This window comes from Polyodon spathula, chromosome 2 (assembly GCF_017654505.1).
Source record: "Polyodon spathula isolate WHYD16114869_AA chromosome 2, ASM1765450v1, whole genome shotgun sequence".
Taxonomy (NCBI): domain Eukaryota; kingdom Metazoa; phylum Chordata; class Actinopteri; order Acipenseriformes; family Polyodontidae; genus Polyodon; species Polyodon spathula.
Genome location: NC_054535.1, coordinates 41,375,100 through 41,393,435, shown reverse-complemented (window position 1 = coordinate 41,393,435; position 18,336 = coordinate 41,375,100). Strand labels below are relative to the sequence as shown.

The 18,336-nt window shown below is 36.0% G+C and overlaps 1 protein-coding gene across 1 annotated transcript; it reads right to left on the bottom strand.

Annotated features, from left to right (window-relative positions):
* Nucleotides 1–3,153: 3,153 nt before the first annotated feature.
* On the bottom strand, nt 3,154–8,914 carry LOC121296508 (bone morphogenetic protein 2-like). The gene is made up of 4 exons (XM_041222146.1): nt 8,599–8,914; nt 7,315–7,927; nt 6,268–6,360; nt 3,154–4,271 (listed from the first exon to the last, which is right to left on the bottom strand). Exons 1-4 carry the CDS (start codon nt 8,876–8,878, stop codon nt 4,139–4,141), a joined length of 1,119 nt encoding a protein of 372 aa, XP_041078080.1. The 5' UTR covers nt 8,879–8,914; the 3' UTR covers nt 3,154–4,138.
* Between the last annotated feature and the right edge of the window lie 9,422 nt (nt 8,915–18,336).

Sequence of the window (18,336 nt, the reverse complement as noted above, 5' to 3'; positions counted from 1 at the left end):
CAAAGTTGCCATAAATATGGATTTGGTTTGGAAAATCTTTCTGTTCCAGGTATGTTGTATAAAAATATTAACCAGGCCCACATTAACTGCCAGTTCACAATATTAATCTCTATACCGACTTTCAAGTGCATCTGTTGAGGCACTGCATTGTGCACTACAGGCAGCAAAAGTTATTGTTTTCACAAGAGTTCTTATCTCTCAAACTACTACAACACCAGCTTTTCTACACATATAGCTATGGCCAAAAGTTTTGCATCACCTGGAATTTTTGGATTGAGATCATTAAAAAAAAAAAAAAAAAATATATGAACATAATTTAGATATTTTATTTAACATGTAGTCAAAGAAACTACAAAGTGATATCACAAAAGTCTACCAGAAGCCAGAATAGCAGTACAGTATATCATGTTAGATTTCGAAATGTCACATTTTTACATTTTTGTCAGTTAAGTATATGGAAAACTACAAAGCAGTATGTAATTCAGCATGTTCACGTAACATTATGCAGCAGGTTTCATTTGACTTTATGAAGCAAAATATGTTAATTCTACAGGGTGATGCTAAACCTTTGGCCATAGCTGTATATCACTTGTTGGCTTTAAGAAAACAACTCATCAGAAATCATCGGTATGAGCATGTGCATTGTGCCATCTAGTGGAAAACTCTTACCTCCTAGAGATGATAACCATGGAACTGTACTCTTTAAATTAAAACTAGTTGTGAGAGAATGTCCAAGTACAATATTACACACACACACACACACACACACACACACACACACACACACACACACACACAAATATTGCGTCATTGTACCAAACTTACAGTTCAATGTCAAATAACTTATGGCAAGTGTTTTTCTGGATAACCCACACACTGAAAATAACCAAGGCACTTTACAAAACAGAAAACTACTGAAAGAGCCTTGCCTGACCACTTTCAAAGCAAAACACTGTTGTAGCTAAAAAAAATAAAAAATTCTTATTTTAAAAGATGACCAGATAATTGACTATCATTTTTCAGAAAAAAAAAAAAAAATTGCCTAAGCATTGGAGTTCAACATTTAAGTTATCATAAAAGAGAACTACAGTATCTCATCTGCAGGAGTAAACTAATTCCTGCCACAGGCTAGGATTGTTGCGCTTTTATTATGGCAAATAGTTTTGTAGTTGTTATTTATATACTTCAAAGAAACACTCAAATTAAAATGTAATCCCTGCCACACTCACACTAGCAAATCCAACTGAGTGCTGGGTCTCAAAATTAAACCCCGATTACCTCAAGAAAAAAAGAACAAAAAAGCTTTTGTTTTATTCTCAAATATACTATCCAAAGATACACCCTGGAGGGAATCTGTCCAGAGCCTTTGATATTTAAAAAAAACAAAACAACAAAAAAAAAAAACACAGAACCCATTTAATCTCCTTTATATACTGTATGAAACTATAAATCATATTAAAATAATCCCTATCATGCTGTTCCGGAATGATTAAAATTATAAACTGGATTTGTATGGTCATTCACACTGTACGTAAAAGAAAGACTACAAAGAAGAAGAAAAGAAAACTGGACCTTTAATACCCAGAAGACATGTGAGGGATGTAGATTTATCATATTATCTATAATCAATATTGGGTGTGTAGTTACCAAGTGTCAAAGGAATCTGATCAATAATTAAAATGTCAGCCGCACTGTAATTGTTGACTGGTGCTTGAACTGACACGATGACATAAAGCTCTAGTTTCTGGCAAGGACAAGCTCTTTGGATTGGCCTTTGCCTCCAAATGCAGACATTACATGATTCTCTTGCTGAAGTGATGCAAATGTTGAAGAAACAGTAAATAAAAAAGCATATATCAGCCACTTTTCTTTTTATTCAATTTTTCCAACTATATAACAAGTCTGTAGCGGGTGGCCAGGGTCTCTTAATATTGATCCATATACCCTTCTGTATAAAAATACATTTGTATGTGCCATTCTGTTACATCTTAATAAAGAGTCAATAATATTTAGTGTTCCCAATTTTTTTACCCCCAATTTTCTCTCCAATTTGGAATTTCTAATTTTTTTCCCCTTTCACAGCAGAAATTCCCCACATAGTTCAGGAGAACTGACGGTTCAGTGGGTGGCCCCCATCCCACAACCAGCGAGCTTTCAACATCTGGAGGACGAAGGCCAGTCCTGCAGCTGCCCACTTTTGAGCTTACTGGCTGCCGGGCCAGCTGGGTTCGATGTAGCGTGATGAAGAGAAACATTACCAGTCGGTTAACCAAAGGGAGCGCCAGAGCCAATGTGACGATCCCTTCAGAATCCCCAGCAAAGACCGACATTTCGCACACCCAGGATGAGAAGCTGCATTGTATGATTCATCCTGCACACCACACAGCTGTGATTTTACCAAGTGAGCCACTAGGAAACCTCAAAATCTTAAAATATACATAGAAGTACTTTTATTTCTTAAATATTTAATTTCAGACAACTACCATTATTACTAAACAGACTCCTCATGCATGGTATATGTGTAGTGGCAGTATAATGCTGGATACATACAACCACCCCTATTTCATATTTATTGGCAGTGAATGACATGTAACTGAACTTCAATAAATGGGTATTTGAATATCAATTGAATACTTATTTAAGCATTATCAATGCTACTTACTGGTAACTGTTATCACACATCCCGCAGCACTATACTGTATTTTAATGCTCAGTGATGATCAACATACTAGATTGTGTTTCTACTATGGGGTTGTGAGGTGCAAAAACCCCAGTGTAAAATGTTCAACCTCACATTAAATATAGTTTGAAGTTACAGCAAATTCAAACTTTCTGAGAGGAATACAAATGTTGTAATGTTATATTAACTAAAACTATCAACTATACTGTGTGTTTTTGTGTTGTTTAGAGTGGATGTGAGTGAGTCTGTAGGGTGGATCTGTGAGCAAGTGAGTTTGTGTGAGGAATGCGTGGAATGTGCCTGGACTAATGAGGTGTTAATTAATCAATTAGTCCAGGTACCTGTATAAAAGGAGAGTGGTTGAGAGTGTTAGTTGGTGTGTGTTTGTGAAAGTGAGAAGACCTGTTTGGTAGCAGTGGATTTTTGTTAGTTGTTTATTAGTTATTGTTTTGTGTGTCTTTTTAGTTGGCCATTGTGCCCTTTTGTTTTGTGTGTTGATTATTATTGAATTAAAAGTATTTTATTTTCTGCATTTTCTGAGTCTTTCTGAGTCTCCTCACCCTGCCACAACCACAAATATAGATTTTTATTCTTATGAATTAGAAACGTGATTGATATTTTTTTTTTTTTTGAAAAGGCAACCTCCTTACCAGCATTGTCCCTGTAAAGAAGATATACTGTAGACATAATATATGCGTGTTTATATTTTGTTTGACCACCCACCAATTTTGCATTGTCATTTTATGCCAATTCAGTCAGTATTGTTGTAACACTCTCTGTATACCTTATAATTTACTGTCCAGTTGTTATTGTACTAAGATTATATACTGAATAACTGACAGAATGTGATTGTTTTGGAGTGTTTTTGTTTTACCAGATAACATGTATTTAACAAAGGAGCATAGCTTTTCAAAACAGCTTTCCAAGGGCAGCAGAAAATAAAAGAATACAAAGCAATACTTAAGAAACAGCACTCAGAACTATTGCAGATATCATAAACAGCTTATAATATGTCATGTAAAAGTATTTATAATGCAAATGTTGTTATAGCAATATACTCCACAACATAATGCTTTGTTAACCAACATTATTAAGCTTCTATAAAGTGATAATAAAGTATGAGTATAAATGTTGAGTTGGGGTTTGTGTGGTTATATAAACAATTCAAAAGCTGTAGACAGAAGATGTCATAAACTGAGATAGATTGATGCAGTATTTAAATTGACATGGCAGGTGCATGCAAGATTCTAATTCATGAAGTTAAATCAAATGCATAATACTTTTGCTTATGTTTAGTAAACTGGGAAAGTGCATAAGAGGAAATTGAAAAATTTGGGGAACAACAAAGAACAATTTTTCTAAATTTAAGAACAGCTGAATTGTGAATGCAATTTGATCTATTTTTCAAGTTCAGAAAAGGGCACTTCTTTTTAAGTCACTACACAGTGTCCTCGGGTATCACTGAAGTGGCTGTAGCATGCACACACAGTTTTCTGCTCTCATGTCCTTCAGGTTTTCGATGATGATATCTTCTGATTCTGAGACATACATCACACTTACTGGCTTTAGTCCCTGTGGGGTACAGAGAGGCCTAAAAATAAGAAAACAAATGAAGAAAGCATTTCTTTCTTTGCTCTTGTTTGAACATCAAACATCTATAAGAGCAACTTGAGAGGGATGTGAAACACAGTGTCACAGTTATGTTAACAAATGCATTCTTGTTTTTTAGATTTACTTTATATCCTTTTTCTGTTCCAGTCACCACATCTTTGTGACTTGTTGACAGAAGTTCAAAGCACTACTGAGGTATAGCTCTCAGAATCATGTTGCAGAGGGTAATGTTCATGGTGACACTCTGGTGTAACATATATACCTGGGGGTTAGACATGATTCTGTGAGCTCTACTGAGGTCTCCAGGGTGCTTTAAACATTAAAAATTCATGACAATGCCAAGGCTGAAATAGAAAATGGGTTAACACAAACAACAACAAGAATACATTAGTAAGTCTGATTTCTCAAGCCCATCCTTAAGTTACTCTTTAAAGAACAACTAGGTCCAGGAACTGCCCTTTTAATATATATATATATATATATATATATATATATATATATATATATATATATATATATATATATATATTTAGATCCGAAGGGCTTCAGGAAAATAAGGTATATTTAGGGTTTCATGATGATACTAAATTACGAGACCGAAAGTCAAGTAATTTATAAACTGTCACAGTGTCTTTGGATGGAACTGTTTTCCTATAACTCACTGAAGAGGCCGATTTATTTATTTATTTATTTATTTTTTAATATCACAAATATATGGACCTATTACGAACAATGCGAATTTCCTTTGCTCCAAGTCGTCATGTATTGTGTTTTTTTTTTTTTTTTAAACGTAGTGTTTCAGTGCTGTACAGACGTTCTATGTCGTTATCCGTTAGTGCTTCAACTTTATTTGGATGATTGCTTTTACCTTGTTTTAATTTCCTGTTCCTCTTCAGTTTCTCTGAGATACGAATGTACCAGCTTTACATAATTTCTTTTTTTTTTTTAACATAGTCTCATTTTCTGTACCATTGGGTGTTGTCGAGTGATTGAAAATTTGCACAGCCACAGGTGTAATTAATTAATTTAATTAATTGATGTCACCTGCCTGTAATCAGAAGACAGGTATTTAAATAGGAACCAAAGGTTTGTTTGAGGCAGTCTGTGAGAAGGAAAGAGGCTTTCAGTGTGGCGAGACCTGTGTGGCTTATTCCACAGCCGACCGTGGATGGGAGTTCCCAGGAGGCGGCGCTCAATAGGCTGAGCGTTGCCAGATGGGGGAGTGGTCTAGCTCAGCGCACCAGCGACCCCTGTAGTCTGGCCGGGAGCCTGTGGGCTTGCCTGTTAGCTGCCCGGGAGCTGCGTTGTCCTCCTACACTGTAGCTCCTGGGCAGCTGCATAGTGAATCCGCAGTGTGTAAAGAAGCGGTCAGCTGATGGCACATGCTTCGGAGGACAGCATGTGTTCGTCTTCGCCGCTCCCAAAGAAACACATCCTGTGGGACAGATTTTAGAAACCCATCCACTTTCTTTGCAGTGTAATGAACTGGGATCAGGTGAGGTGCTAAGCATGCTCAGAAGAAACTTGACATATATCCATCTGCAGCCAGTGTAAACTCAATCTCATATTATTCCAACATCAAATTGGGGCTGGTGCTGGTGTCATCTGCAATCTACAATCCAATTATTTCCCTGTCCTAGCAACATTTTTTTTTTTTCCTTCTGGTGCTTCTCTCGTGTCCTTTGTGTTGAATGCTTACTTGGCAGCTTCCACCATCAGTGTGCATTGGAGAGATCAGATTCGGACATCCCGCAAACCTAATTGGGGCTGCCAATTGAAATCGATTTTATCTTGATCTGCTATTAACAAGAATGATTTTCAAAAGGCTTTCAAGTCTGTTCTAGTGACAGTGCTTCAACTGAGTAAAAACATATACGGTATGGCGGAAAAAATTATGTACTGAAAGAAGGACTAAAGAAAGATCTTTGGTTATTACATCTAATAACATAATCCATGCTAATTGATGAACAACTTACACGTTGGCTGTCCAGTTTACACTGCCTGCTGTCCTGCGGATGCCTTGTTCAGCATCTTGGCTTGCTACAGGTTTTGTGGGGTAGCAAAAACCTCTGAAAGACATTGAAATACATAGCAGTTTGATTTAGTTTCTGTTCCATTAGGTATTTCAAGTTGCTGTAGTTAGTCACAAAATAATTCCTCAAATCATTAGATTTATATAGGTCTCAAGAGTCCAGTTTTAAAATCAACAAATGAAATAGTGAACACATTTATTTTAAAACATGCTTCTACAGTAAGTTAAATAAATCTTTTTTTTTTTTTTTTAATTGGTGGGTGAAATAGTCTTCACCCCATCAATGGTTTATTTCCTGCTATTAACAAAACAGCAGCTTCCCATGCTGAATGACAGGCTTTCAGCCTGTAACATGCTTTAAACTAGGTGATACAGGTGAAATGACCCAAAAAAGAGCAAGTGAGACAGGTATCCTGAGAATATGGCATAGCAACTAGGAACTGATGTAATCAGATATCATGTGTAAGTGTTGGTTTTGTTTTCCTCAAAACCGTACATCTGAGACCTATGGAACCAATGGAAGAGCTAAACGGGTAGAATTTATGCAATTATTTAGTTAGTTACGATTACTTTTGAAACCGAGGATGGTCGGATATTGTTCTACCAGATGATTTTACTCCTCCAAAACACTACACAATACAAATACCTCTCATCCCTTTTATCCTGTTGGAATTGAAGAGTGCCTCTAAAACACATAAAAAAAAAAAAAAAATATTCGTATAAAACAAATATTCGTACAAGTGTTGGGGAAATGTTAAGGGTTACAGCATGGTGTACCAGAAGTACTTGATATGTTGAGCCCACAGCGGTATTTTAAGCTCTTTTTTTAAGAGCCTCCAAGATGTGATGACTGTCAACAACAAGAAAAATGTATTAGTTAAGATTACTCTGACATTTCACACTAATATGCTCTTAAGCCTGGGCCTACTTTAAAATTATCCAAATCGTTTTTGATAGCAACTTGAATTAAATACTGTACACATCCATTTACTTGCAGAAGCTTGCATTGAACCCAGGTGGTTCAAGTATCCAACGATCCAGCCTTATAGAATGGAAGTTGACATAGTGCTGAAGGAGTCTGCACTCTAAGGAAGAGGTCTCTTGATAAGCAGGCTCTTGGAGCAGTTGTCTTCTACTTCTGGTTATTCTGCAATGCTGTTGCTGCCTCCCATCAGGAGTCCTTGGGGTTCCACTAGGGTCATGCTGGTGAAACTGGTAGACAACCAGCAGGGGTTCATTCTGAGAACTTGTGTTCAGGCAGTAAAGGCTCTGGGTCAAAGCCTCATGCAAAACCAAGCTCCCACTTTCATCAGTGTAGCGGAATTGAAAGCCCACCATGTCAGCGACTCTTTGACCAAGGACCGCAGAGACATTGAAAATGTCATAACCAGATGAGGGAAGCTCATCTAGAGTCAATGCCTTTTCATCCAGAGGCTCACTTACTGTACTGTTGCCCACCACGAAGATGCTGTGCACAGCCACGTTGACTGTCAGAGGCTCCGGGTGGAGGGTTTTACGCAACAGCACCAACTCTGCAATTTTCATTGAAGGTTTCAGGCAAGAGACATTGAACCAAATCCAGCCTGGGGTACCATATTTTGGATCTGCAAAGCAAAGGCTGTAATGTAATGCAATTGTTGTAAAAACACAATTGTACTGAAGATTTAAAAGCATAACAAGATAGTGGTGAGGAACAGAACATGTTTTTCAAATGCTCTACACAGGACACCAAAGAATTCTAACAGAATTCAATTCAGGTGACAATTTCAACATAAATTGATACGGCGAGTAAAAGTAACACATTTTATTAGACAAATACAGTTCATGTCTTCCAGTATTTAGTGTGATACAATTTGTCTTAATACCATAATATAACAATTTATATGCATAATATTTCATTTAATTGACATGAAAATCTGTGCATTCTTCCTAACTGTAACAAGTACCAAAAACAGTAGATTAGTCTGCAGAGTGTTTATTTGCAAAAACAACAAAGTGTTTTTAAATTGTATTAGCTACTGTTAACAGAATACAGGATTTAATTGGGGGTCTTTATATAGTTCAGGTGACTCATTTTAATTCAGTAATGAGTTGTTTAAAGGAAGTTTTTTAAAACTATGAAATAGGCCTACAAACCTAAGGAGAGAGCGTTGTGAAAAATGGCTGTCCTAATGTAAAGCATCATTTGTTTATGCTTTTACTTTTTTAGCTGGTGGTAACATTAATATGTCTGTTATGGTCTAGATTTAGATCCCTGAAAAAAGACATCTCCTACCTTGGATACTTCTGAAGCTTTGGACCAGGGTTCCTTCCAAATTTGTTAAATCTCTGGTAGCTGGTGAGTCAAGGAACTGGTACACTAGTTTCATGTAGGGGTGAGGCCTGGTCCTGTGAGGTACTGTCAGTTTGTTAATGTGTAGCATCTCCAGGATGGCCTTGCTTAGTTGTTCATCCCCATAGCCATTCATTTCATCTCCCATCGCTCCTAGAAACGGCCCATAGAGAAACAGAAGAATCCCTGAGTGGATGTATAAAACGGTGCTTCCCAAACCCATGTTTATGTTTGTGATTGGAGAATTTGAGGAGCTCTGAGCCGATTCCCTCTGTGTGCCTCATGACTGTAAAAGCTGTGGGGGGAGATTATAATCTTGAGCCAGGAGGCTGCTGCTAATTAGTTGTAAATGCTTATAGGTCTATTGACTCAGATTGGAAAACCAATTACCGGTAACAGAAGGTTACTGGAATTTCATGCTCCAAATTCTGCAGCAGGGTTTAAGTTGTTGTGAGCAGGCACTTGCACTGTATAAAAAGGTTTTAACTGCTGTCACAGATCATTAGAAAATGCAAGTAGCGATATATTTGTAACTTCAATCTTGTCTTACATAAAATATACAGATGTCAGTATTAGACTTCTGCTGTTGATTATTTATTTTCAACAATAATTTTATCTTTCAGGAGATGTTACAAACTGGAATCATGAATATTTACATTATTAGTAAAACTAGTAGTGGTCACACTGGTATTAGTATTTTTATAGTTGAAATGTATTTGTGTTGCATTTTTATTCTGTTTACTCCATGATCACTTCCTTGTTGTTAAAATCACAGTTGCACTACATGCTTTTTACCACTAGATGGAGTCGTTGGAAGTTTGTTGTTCTTCCATTGTCCTTTTAAACTTTTGTTTTGCATTTGTGCAGCAATGCATACTGTACCCACATTTTCTTTAGCTGTTTTAATTTCACTCTAACATCTGTTAACAGCATTTTCCACAGTTATGAGATCATATTCATAACTTATTTCCCCAATACCAGTTTACCTTTCATTTAAGTGAGAAATACACTGATTTTCACTTCCTGTGGAAGACCATTTACCTTTTGGAAATCACTCTTAATACTTACCCGGGGTCCCTGGCTAATGTATTTAGGTCATTTATATAAATATATTAACCCTCAGCTAATAGCACATTTAATAACCTCGTAAAACACACTCTAACCCTCTCAAATGGTAAATTGAACCACAGTGTCCTGTTCACAAAGCTTTAACTATTTTTTTTGTTTGTTTTTTTTTAATCTGTGAATTTTTGGTTTACTGTTAATAAGCTAAAACAGTGTTTCACGAGCATCAGACTTTAATTAAATTTGCAACATTTAAAAAACATTTTCTTTTCTTATGTTAGGGAAAGCTTTTTTTTTTAACCGTAGAAAAAAACTCACACAAAGAAGAAAACAGTTTTGAAACACAAAAACACAGTATATTATCATGGGAAGTGTAATTCCTATTTAACATATCTGTCCCTTTGGAGGCAAAAGGACTATTACTTACAGGCAGTATGGACCATATGGCCCAACTGATGAATGCTGGGGCAAATTACTTCTGAGTAGTTGTGTTCATCCTCAGCGAAATAGAGAACTCATGATGACTCATATGTCAAGACAAAAACTCTGCAGTGAAACTAAATACCTTTATTTACCAAAACACACAATAAAAAGGCATGAGGGCCAAACAAAAGGTAAAAACACAAAACCTAGGTTTCCAAACAAAACACAAGAACAAATAAATTGAGCGTCCGCCCTCCCTCCCGCCCGCCCCCCCCACGTCCCGTCCGTCGTCCGTCCGTCCGTCCGTCCGTCCGTCCGTCTAAGCAACTCCACCCAGACAAAGGATTTCTCCTGGCTTTTATAGTCTGTGGCTGGAGCCCAATTAATCAATAATTAACAATTAGCTAGTTAAGGCTCTAGCCACATTCTCACATGCATTTGGCAGGGAGGAATTTAACTCCCTCCCTGCCAATCCAAAACAAACAATAATACAAATTATAAATTATAGGGGGCGTGCACTCCATCACAGGGCTAAATGGCCTCCCCCTTGTCTATTATTTTTCTAATGTATTGGAACAGTATATCACAGGGACAAATGAAAAAGGTTAGTTTGTGAAAGAGTGGTTCAGGGTCTTGGCTTGCCCAGTCATATAAAAAGAGTGCATTACCTCACCCGAATAGAAGAGTTGGGTTTGCAAGACCTGCTGTGTGGTGCTTTTTATAAAACAGTTGTTCTCAAAGAAGACCAATATGAAAAAACCCAGTGGGGTGAAATTGCAGTCTACATTACCAACACTGATTAGATTTTATACACAAGGCATTCAGTACACTGCTAGAATTGAAAATGAGACTTTATTCCATATCTGTAAACAGGAGACAAGCGCATTTATGGTATAGAATATAGCATCTCTAGAAAACAGGGCTGAAGGCTTGCTTTATTTTATAGCCTGCTGAAAGAAAAGTAATAAGCAGTATGCTGTTAGCAAGGGCTCTTCTCTAATTCCTGTAAAAATACCACAACAAAGTCTGAAGTGATTTGAATATGGATTTGTCCCTCTGCCACTGATAAAACACAGTAATGTGGTGAGTATGACGATGTCTAGCCCCTGTAGCAAGCACTGGTGGGCTACGGGTGTCTTTTTTGTGAATCTGAACTACAATATTCCTGGCCTAATAAAGTCCTTCTTTGTCAAACAATCACATCTGCTTACTCAACACTTGAAACTGTGACAACATGGCACTTAATCTGAATTTTGTAAAGTAAAATGCATGATAAATGCAGTAATCTATGACGTGGAGCAGTTAGATACTGTCTCTTCCATTGCTGGGATGACTGCTGTTACAATAACAATTATAAAAAAAAATTAAAAAAACCCGCTGCAGAACATTACTTCAGAATATCTTCAGGCAAAAGCATTGAGCCGTCTTCAGAACACTGCTTTGTAGTAGTTTCCAGCCTAAAAGTAAGATGTCCTGTGCATCACATTGGGCCTGGGTGTATGACATCATCATTTGAGAATAATTGGTTCTGCTTCACGAAGTGCTTTGTTTTATGGCCCAGCCTAAGAGTGAATAGAAATGTGCCTTTAAATCTGACACAACATATTTTGGGTAAAGTTAGCTTGCATTAGGTGATCAAAGCCCATCTTCAAGTGGATGAAATATGTCCATATAAAACCACCACCACAATTACCATCAACTTCCAGTGCCAGTCAAATCAGGGCCTACTTCTTTTCACAAGCACGTGTCACAAAGAATGTATAAAACACAAAAAATATAAATAAGAGGGAAGAGGAAACATGTTTATTGAAGGTTGAAAAAAGCAGTAAAATCCAGGGGAAGTTTTGTTGTGAAACGACCCGGATGTTGCTCTACTTTTATATTTATTCTGCATATTTTCCACCCTGTATGTGGCCTCTGACCTGGGACCAACATCACATGGTCTCAATTAATGCCAGCTGTAGTGTTTTTTGATTAGGGATGAACTGAAGCCAGCAACTCAACTGAGACCACATTTCTCGTCAGCTCAATGACACTACCACAACAACGAGAGGGAGGCAAAAGACCAGTGTCTCACTCATTTCCTATGTAAAAGGTATTCAACAATCTAATTCATGTAATGTAAAAAATTTCAATTGATCATTTTATCTGTTGCATAAAGAAAATTACTGCAATTAATGTGTGGCTTTAAGGTTTGGATTAAGTTAAGGGTTTGGGGTAAAATTGTGATTTAATGTTAGGATTTGGTTTATGTGTAGATGCCTCTGGAAAAGCTGATGTTCCTGGATAATTTGCCTCTGGACACAATGACAACATAACAGTTTAAACCCTTTAGTTCTCAGCTGACATATATATATATATATAGTTTTTTTTACCAGAATGGGAACATATAACATCTACATGTTTTGTGCTATTTGTAATGTCTCACATGCAGAAAACAAAATTCTTTATAATTGTAATTAAGAAAAATAATTGCACAACTCGGCGCGAGACTTGCAAGCTCACACTTCATGGCAGCATTAAGCATCAGTACTCCCTCCAGTGGAGTGTACAAGTTTCTGGCCCTTTTTACCTGTCCATTTTTAACTGTTATTGTTAGGTTCAAAACCAGTCAATGTATTCAAACAAGAATCCTGTTTCCAAACCCCACATTTTGAAATACTGTAGTATGAGCTATGAAATTATGATAATGATTCAAGTCTAAAACTTAACAAAACAAAACAAAAAATTCTACATCTTTCAAATTCTTCAAAATATAATGTGAATTGCAGTTCTTATCTATTGACTACAATACAGTGATCAAATGCACCCATTGTATTTTGTTCAGTTATGCAGTATGTAATAAGATTATGAACTGAGAAAGGGCAGGACTGCCTTTCTCATCTTGTTGGTCCATTGGCAGCAGATGCCTATCCGATGTTTTCCTCAACAACGCAAGCAGACAAATAACAGGCTGTGAAGCAAGCACAGGATCTAATGCTTGGGTGACAATCGCAAGGTAGGCAAATTTCAACAGCTGTGGTATGCTTTCATCAGAAAAAAAAAAAAAAAGATTATTGCCTTTGAAAGAAGAATGTAAATAACATGCATCCAATACCCCCATCATCTACTGTGACTACTGTACACACATTTTCTATAGCTGGCTGCTTCCATGAAGTTAGTGTACAGTACAGAGTTCTGTTTCTTAAAATCCACACGACCTTGATGGATAAGTGGGTTTTCATTGCAATATGAAGTCTGGAGTGGATCCAGGACACTCATATCGATATAGCGAAATGGCATAAACACTTTTCACATACTGTAGCTATAGCCTATGTACCTTAGCAGGCAGTTTGGGTCGACATCCCTATGGACAACCTATATATTTATAATATATATTAAAGTAGCAGTATATATAATTTGTGTCCATATATTTTTCTCATAAAAGTACCATATATGATAAAACATATATGCGATATTTAATACATAATATAAGAACAGAAATGTATTTGATCAATTTTAAATGATGGATGCATTCTTTTGATATTGCTTATTTATATTTAAGATACATAATAGATAGAAAGAAATATTGTATAATGTGTTAAAAAAAGTTGCAGTTGCCTTGCTTGTCATTTTGTTAAATGTTTTGTACTCAATTAAAAGTAATTTGCATTTTTAAATGTATTTTTAAATGCATCCATTCTAGTCAATGAGAAACTATGGAGAATGCTGTTTGGCTGCCTCAAGGCCAATATGGGAGATGACTGGTTATATTATCCAACTTTTTATTATATTGTTTATAACATGATGCTATGTCTATCATAGCAGTTTTATGTTAAATGAAACCCCCTGTTATGTACACTGATAAACATCCCTATTAGCAGCAATTGGACCTTGAACAAGGGCGGTCACTTGTAGTGAGGATGTGCAATATAAACATTCTTGTTGTGGGTGTCTGTTCCTGTTTGGACAAGTTTTTAATGAAAAAAACCCATATTGGTTCACTGACTTTTCACAAGCATAGCACCCCACCACTCGCCCCCTTCCAGCTAGTCTTTTCTGTCACCTGGAAGCTTTTAAAAAGTAAATGTATTATCTCCAGACCAGTCAGACAAGCTATCAGGTCTTTCAAAGGATATGATCAATGTAGAGCCTATCTAAACCCAATCTTGCAAGAGCCTTAATGCACTACACCCACTCTTTTCTGCAGCTAAGTGTTGACAAGTGAGGTCCCCTGTGTTTGCAAAAGGGTGACAGAGTTTCAACAGAACAGGAGTAAACATTGCAACCATGGCAACAGCAGTAGTTTATATTATTTACAAATGGGTTGAGATTGTTGATGGTACTGTATTAATACGTTTTATATTAAAAGTGATGAAATTCTCAAAGCTTTATTTGCACAGTATTTCTAAAAGGGAAAAACACCAATTAAATTTATAAAATTAATAGAAAACTATTTGAGGTGTCTCTGGTTTGATAACTTTATTGGGTGCATTTTGTATTTCTGAAAAGGATTGTTCTATTGACCATTTGGAGTAAAGAGCTCCCTGAGATTTTAAGATCTAGGACTTTCGTATATTTTGTTTACATTTGGTTTAGGTCTTAGGGCAGTTTTTTTTGACTGTTTAAACAGAGCCATCCAACTATGACCTAAAGTTGGCCTACTCTGAGCGATGGCTTTAAGGCTAATAGTACTAGCACAACAGGTACAATTGTATGATTTGACATGAAAACCTGTTCAGATAAAACATACTCCCATGGGTGAGTAGGATTAATAAAACCATATTAATTACACAATAGAAAAACCTTTAAAAAAAAAAAAGTTGCACGGCTACATTGCCATCCTGCAGCAAAACAGAAGGAGAACAATTGTATCATATATAGTTTGTTAGAAGACAAATAAGGACCCCATAGTGAACTGTAAAATGGACAAGGGATGTTTGAATCACTTGTAAACATAGAAAAATAACAATTGGTATGTAACTGTCATATTAACACTGTAGAACACACTGTATGTAGGATGGTAATGATGTTCTGAGGACACACTTTAACTGGTAAGCTATGCAGGACTATATGCAGCTTAGAAACCAGGTAAGTGTAAACGACCACTTTAACTGATAAGAATCTTTAAACCGGGTCCACACCTGAGCGATCAATTTGTACATTTTTTATTCCATACAAGATGAGGTAGGTTTTTTTTTGGTTTTGACAACTGAGTTCACATTTATTTATTTATTTATTTATTTATTTTGTCCTGTGTCTACAAGTTTCGAATTGTATTTATTTTATTTATTTTTTGACATCTGAGGTGACACTTTCTTTGGTCAGTAATTTACGAGGAAGAGTTGGCTGTTATTATTCTTTCAATTGTTGTTATTTTAAATGCCACATTCCCTAAAGGAAAAAAAAAAAACAAAGCCACGTAAAAGCTGGATGAAACTGTGGCATCGGCAGAAGCATTGGGCATATTATGTCCTTGTGGAGGAAATGAGGCTCGAGGATGCAGAAAAGTACCTAAACTTTTTACGGATGGACACCCAATCATTCGAAATACTATTAAATTTAGTAAAACCTTTTTAAAAATTAGCACTTCTTTATGACAGTATATGCAAGCTGGGCAGTCAGCATTATAAGAACCAATCAGAGTTGGTGAATTGCCATGTGATCGCCTATAGTTACAAAATTTGCTCAGGAGGTTGCTTGGAAAGTAGAGCCCGGCTCTACTTCAAGCAACTGGTTGCAGGGACGTATAATCACATATAATCGACTCGGTTGCTTGCAACTAAGTTTTGCAATTGATTGCTCAGGTGTAGACCCAGCTTTAGAGCTAGCCAACCCTAAATGTGCTTTGGTCAGTGTAAACTCTGTAAGGCACATACAAGTATGATCTGGGTACTGAGTCTGTGTTAGCTACTCTCAGTAAAGGACTTTTGGAAATGCAGATTGCAAGACAATGTAATTACCATACGTTCCATTAGTAAACATTGAACATGAATCTTATGCAACAGATTTTAAACACAGCTTAGTATTTATTTATGCTGTTTATTTTGAGAACACTTCATGTTTTTTGTAGGCCTACATTATATTGGTAATGTTTCATTCTTAAACATTTGGTTTTACATTGTAAAGCTCAGAGTTGCACTGGTATAAAAAAACACAAAAGATAAATGTTGTAGTATATTTAAAATAAAGAGTAAAGAAACTCAGCTACAGTAATGAATATTAACCAAAACTGTATTAATCATTAATCTGCATTGTATTATCCAGTTGAGGGATTAGTGTTGCTTCAGAGCATAACATTGGTTCAGGGGGTTGCTAAGGATACCTACTTGGAAACAAACATGGGGCCAATTCAAGGAATATGAAGCCCTAAATTAAAAAGGAAACAATTACAGATAGACATGATCTATGAAGGACTGCCTTTTAAATTTATCTTCACATGTTATAGAAGAAATATTCACTGTTCAGCACAGTAAGTGCAGACCACTGGAAGGAATGGCATACAGTACTTTGAAAAGAACCAGCTGTCTCCTGAAATTAGTCTGTGTTAATGAAATGCTGGGCCTCCTACCAGTTAGTAGGAAAAATAAACCATGATGACTAAATGGCCCACTGTTTGTTTCTGCTCTGTAATTGTGCTTGTTCAGCATACATCAAATGTGAAAGGGCTGTTGTAAGTTTTAATGAGTTTCTAAAGCACATCCTTAAGCAGTAAGTAGCGGGGTTCCGAAAAATATAGCGTTACAAGTCCCCACGTGTTACTACAACTGTTTAAATAATGTACCTAGAATTTTTCTTTTAATTGTTAACATCCTGACAACTTTTTACACTTATAACTTTAAAGTCTGTTTCAAAGTTATTTTCAAAATGAGCACTGGGGTTTGAGATATGTCCTCTAAATTACTGCAGGATGAGCGATTTAAAAAAAAACAAAAACAAAATCAACTCTGGCTTTTCTGTTCGGTACACATAATGGATTGTTATTGTTGTTTTAACTGTTTGACAATGTGGACAATAATCCTTACACTCAGTGCACTAAAGTGGACATTTTGAAAAGAGTTTTGAAACACTTAAAACTATAAGTGTAAAAAGTTGTCAGGATGTTAACAATGAAAAGAAATTACAGGTGTGTTATTTAAACAGTTGTTTAAAAGTGGGGATGTGTAACGCTGTATCTTTTGAAACCCCACTACTTACTCTATAATTCTGTTCACTGACAAAACAATCAGTCCATGTTAGAAGTTGGTTGCTTAGGTTTAGAACTGTGTCATGTATCAAAATATAATAGACCTCTGAGCAGTATTACCTGTTAGCTAGTATTACAAGCACAGCTTGTCACAAACTTTATAACTTTTTTTTTTTTTTTTTGCTTTACAAAATGCAATTATGGCACGAAAAGGTTATACCTTCAAAGTGTCTCAACATGTGTTTCCATATTTCAAAAACATTCTATAAAATTTAACTTTGAAGAAAAAAAGAAAGGGTAGGGCATTTGGTGCTGGTATTACTTCACTCAGTCCTCTTTCTGATTAAATACCTTGGTATCTCTGAACATAAAGATCATCCGGATCTTCTAGATTTTGAAAAGCAATTGGGTTCACAAATTCAGTGATTCTCCAAATAATATTGTATGACAGGTTTGAACCTTTGTTCTTCATTTTACTCCTGATTTTTTAAATTATTTTTATTTAAGGTGCAACTTTAATGTCAGTTGGCCAGTTGCTGTTGTTGCTGTAATTCACCAGAAAGCAATACAACTCGCAATACAGCAACGCTTATGGACATTAAGATTCTGTGGCCATGCGCCATCGAGGGTGATGCTAAACTCTTCCCACATTAACTTTGCAACAAGACAACCCTTCTGTAGCTAATAAAACAGCATCAGTTCCTTATATACTATGGGAACATACCCACAACTGGGGATCACACAGAGCTGCATAATCCTGCAACTTCTACACATAAGTAAAGGCGATTTCTGGATTTCAGACAAATTAACATTTATTTAAAATGTTATAACCAAACAATCAATTACAGACTTCTAAATTTCATTACTATATTTTACAGGAAAAAAAAAAAAAAAAAAACCCTGTAAATTGTTACCCTTTTTGTATTAACTAATTATTTTATAATTTTAAGTATATTTTTCCCATATGACTGTATGATAGTATGATAGTATATATATATATATATATATATATATATATATAATATATA

What these genes read in the sequence shown, in the direction of transcription:
- LOC121296508 (XM_041222146.1), bottom strand. Translation starts at nt 8,878, where the DNA reads ATGGGTTTGGGAAGCACCGTTTTATACATCCACTCAGGGATTCTTCTG. An exon ending in AAGCTTCAGAAGTATCCAAG is followed by an intron (nt 7,928 to 8,598) that starts GTAGGAGATGTC and finishes TTTGCTTTGCAG; the next exon opens with ATCCAAAATATGGTACCCCA. An exon ending in TTCAATGCAAGCTTCTGCAA is followed by an intron (nt 6,361 to 7,314) that starts GTAAATGGATGT and finishes AATGTCTTTCAG; the next exon opens with AGGTTTTTGCTACCCCACAA.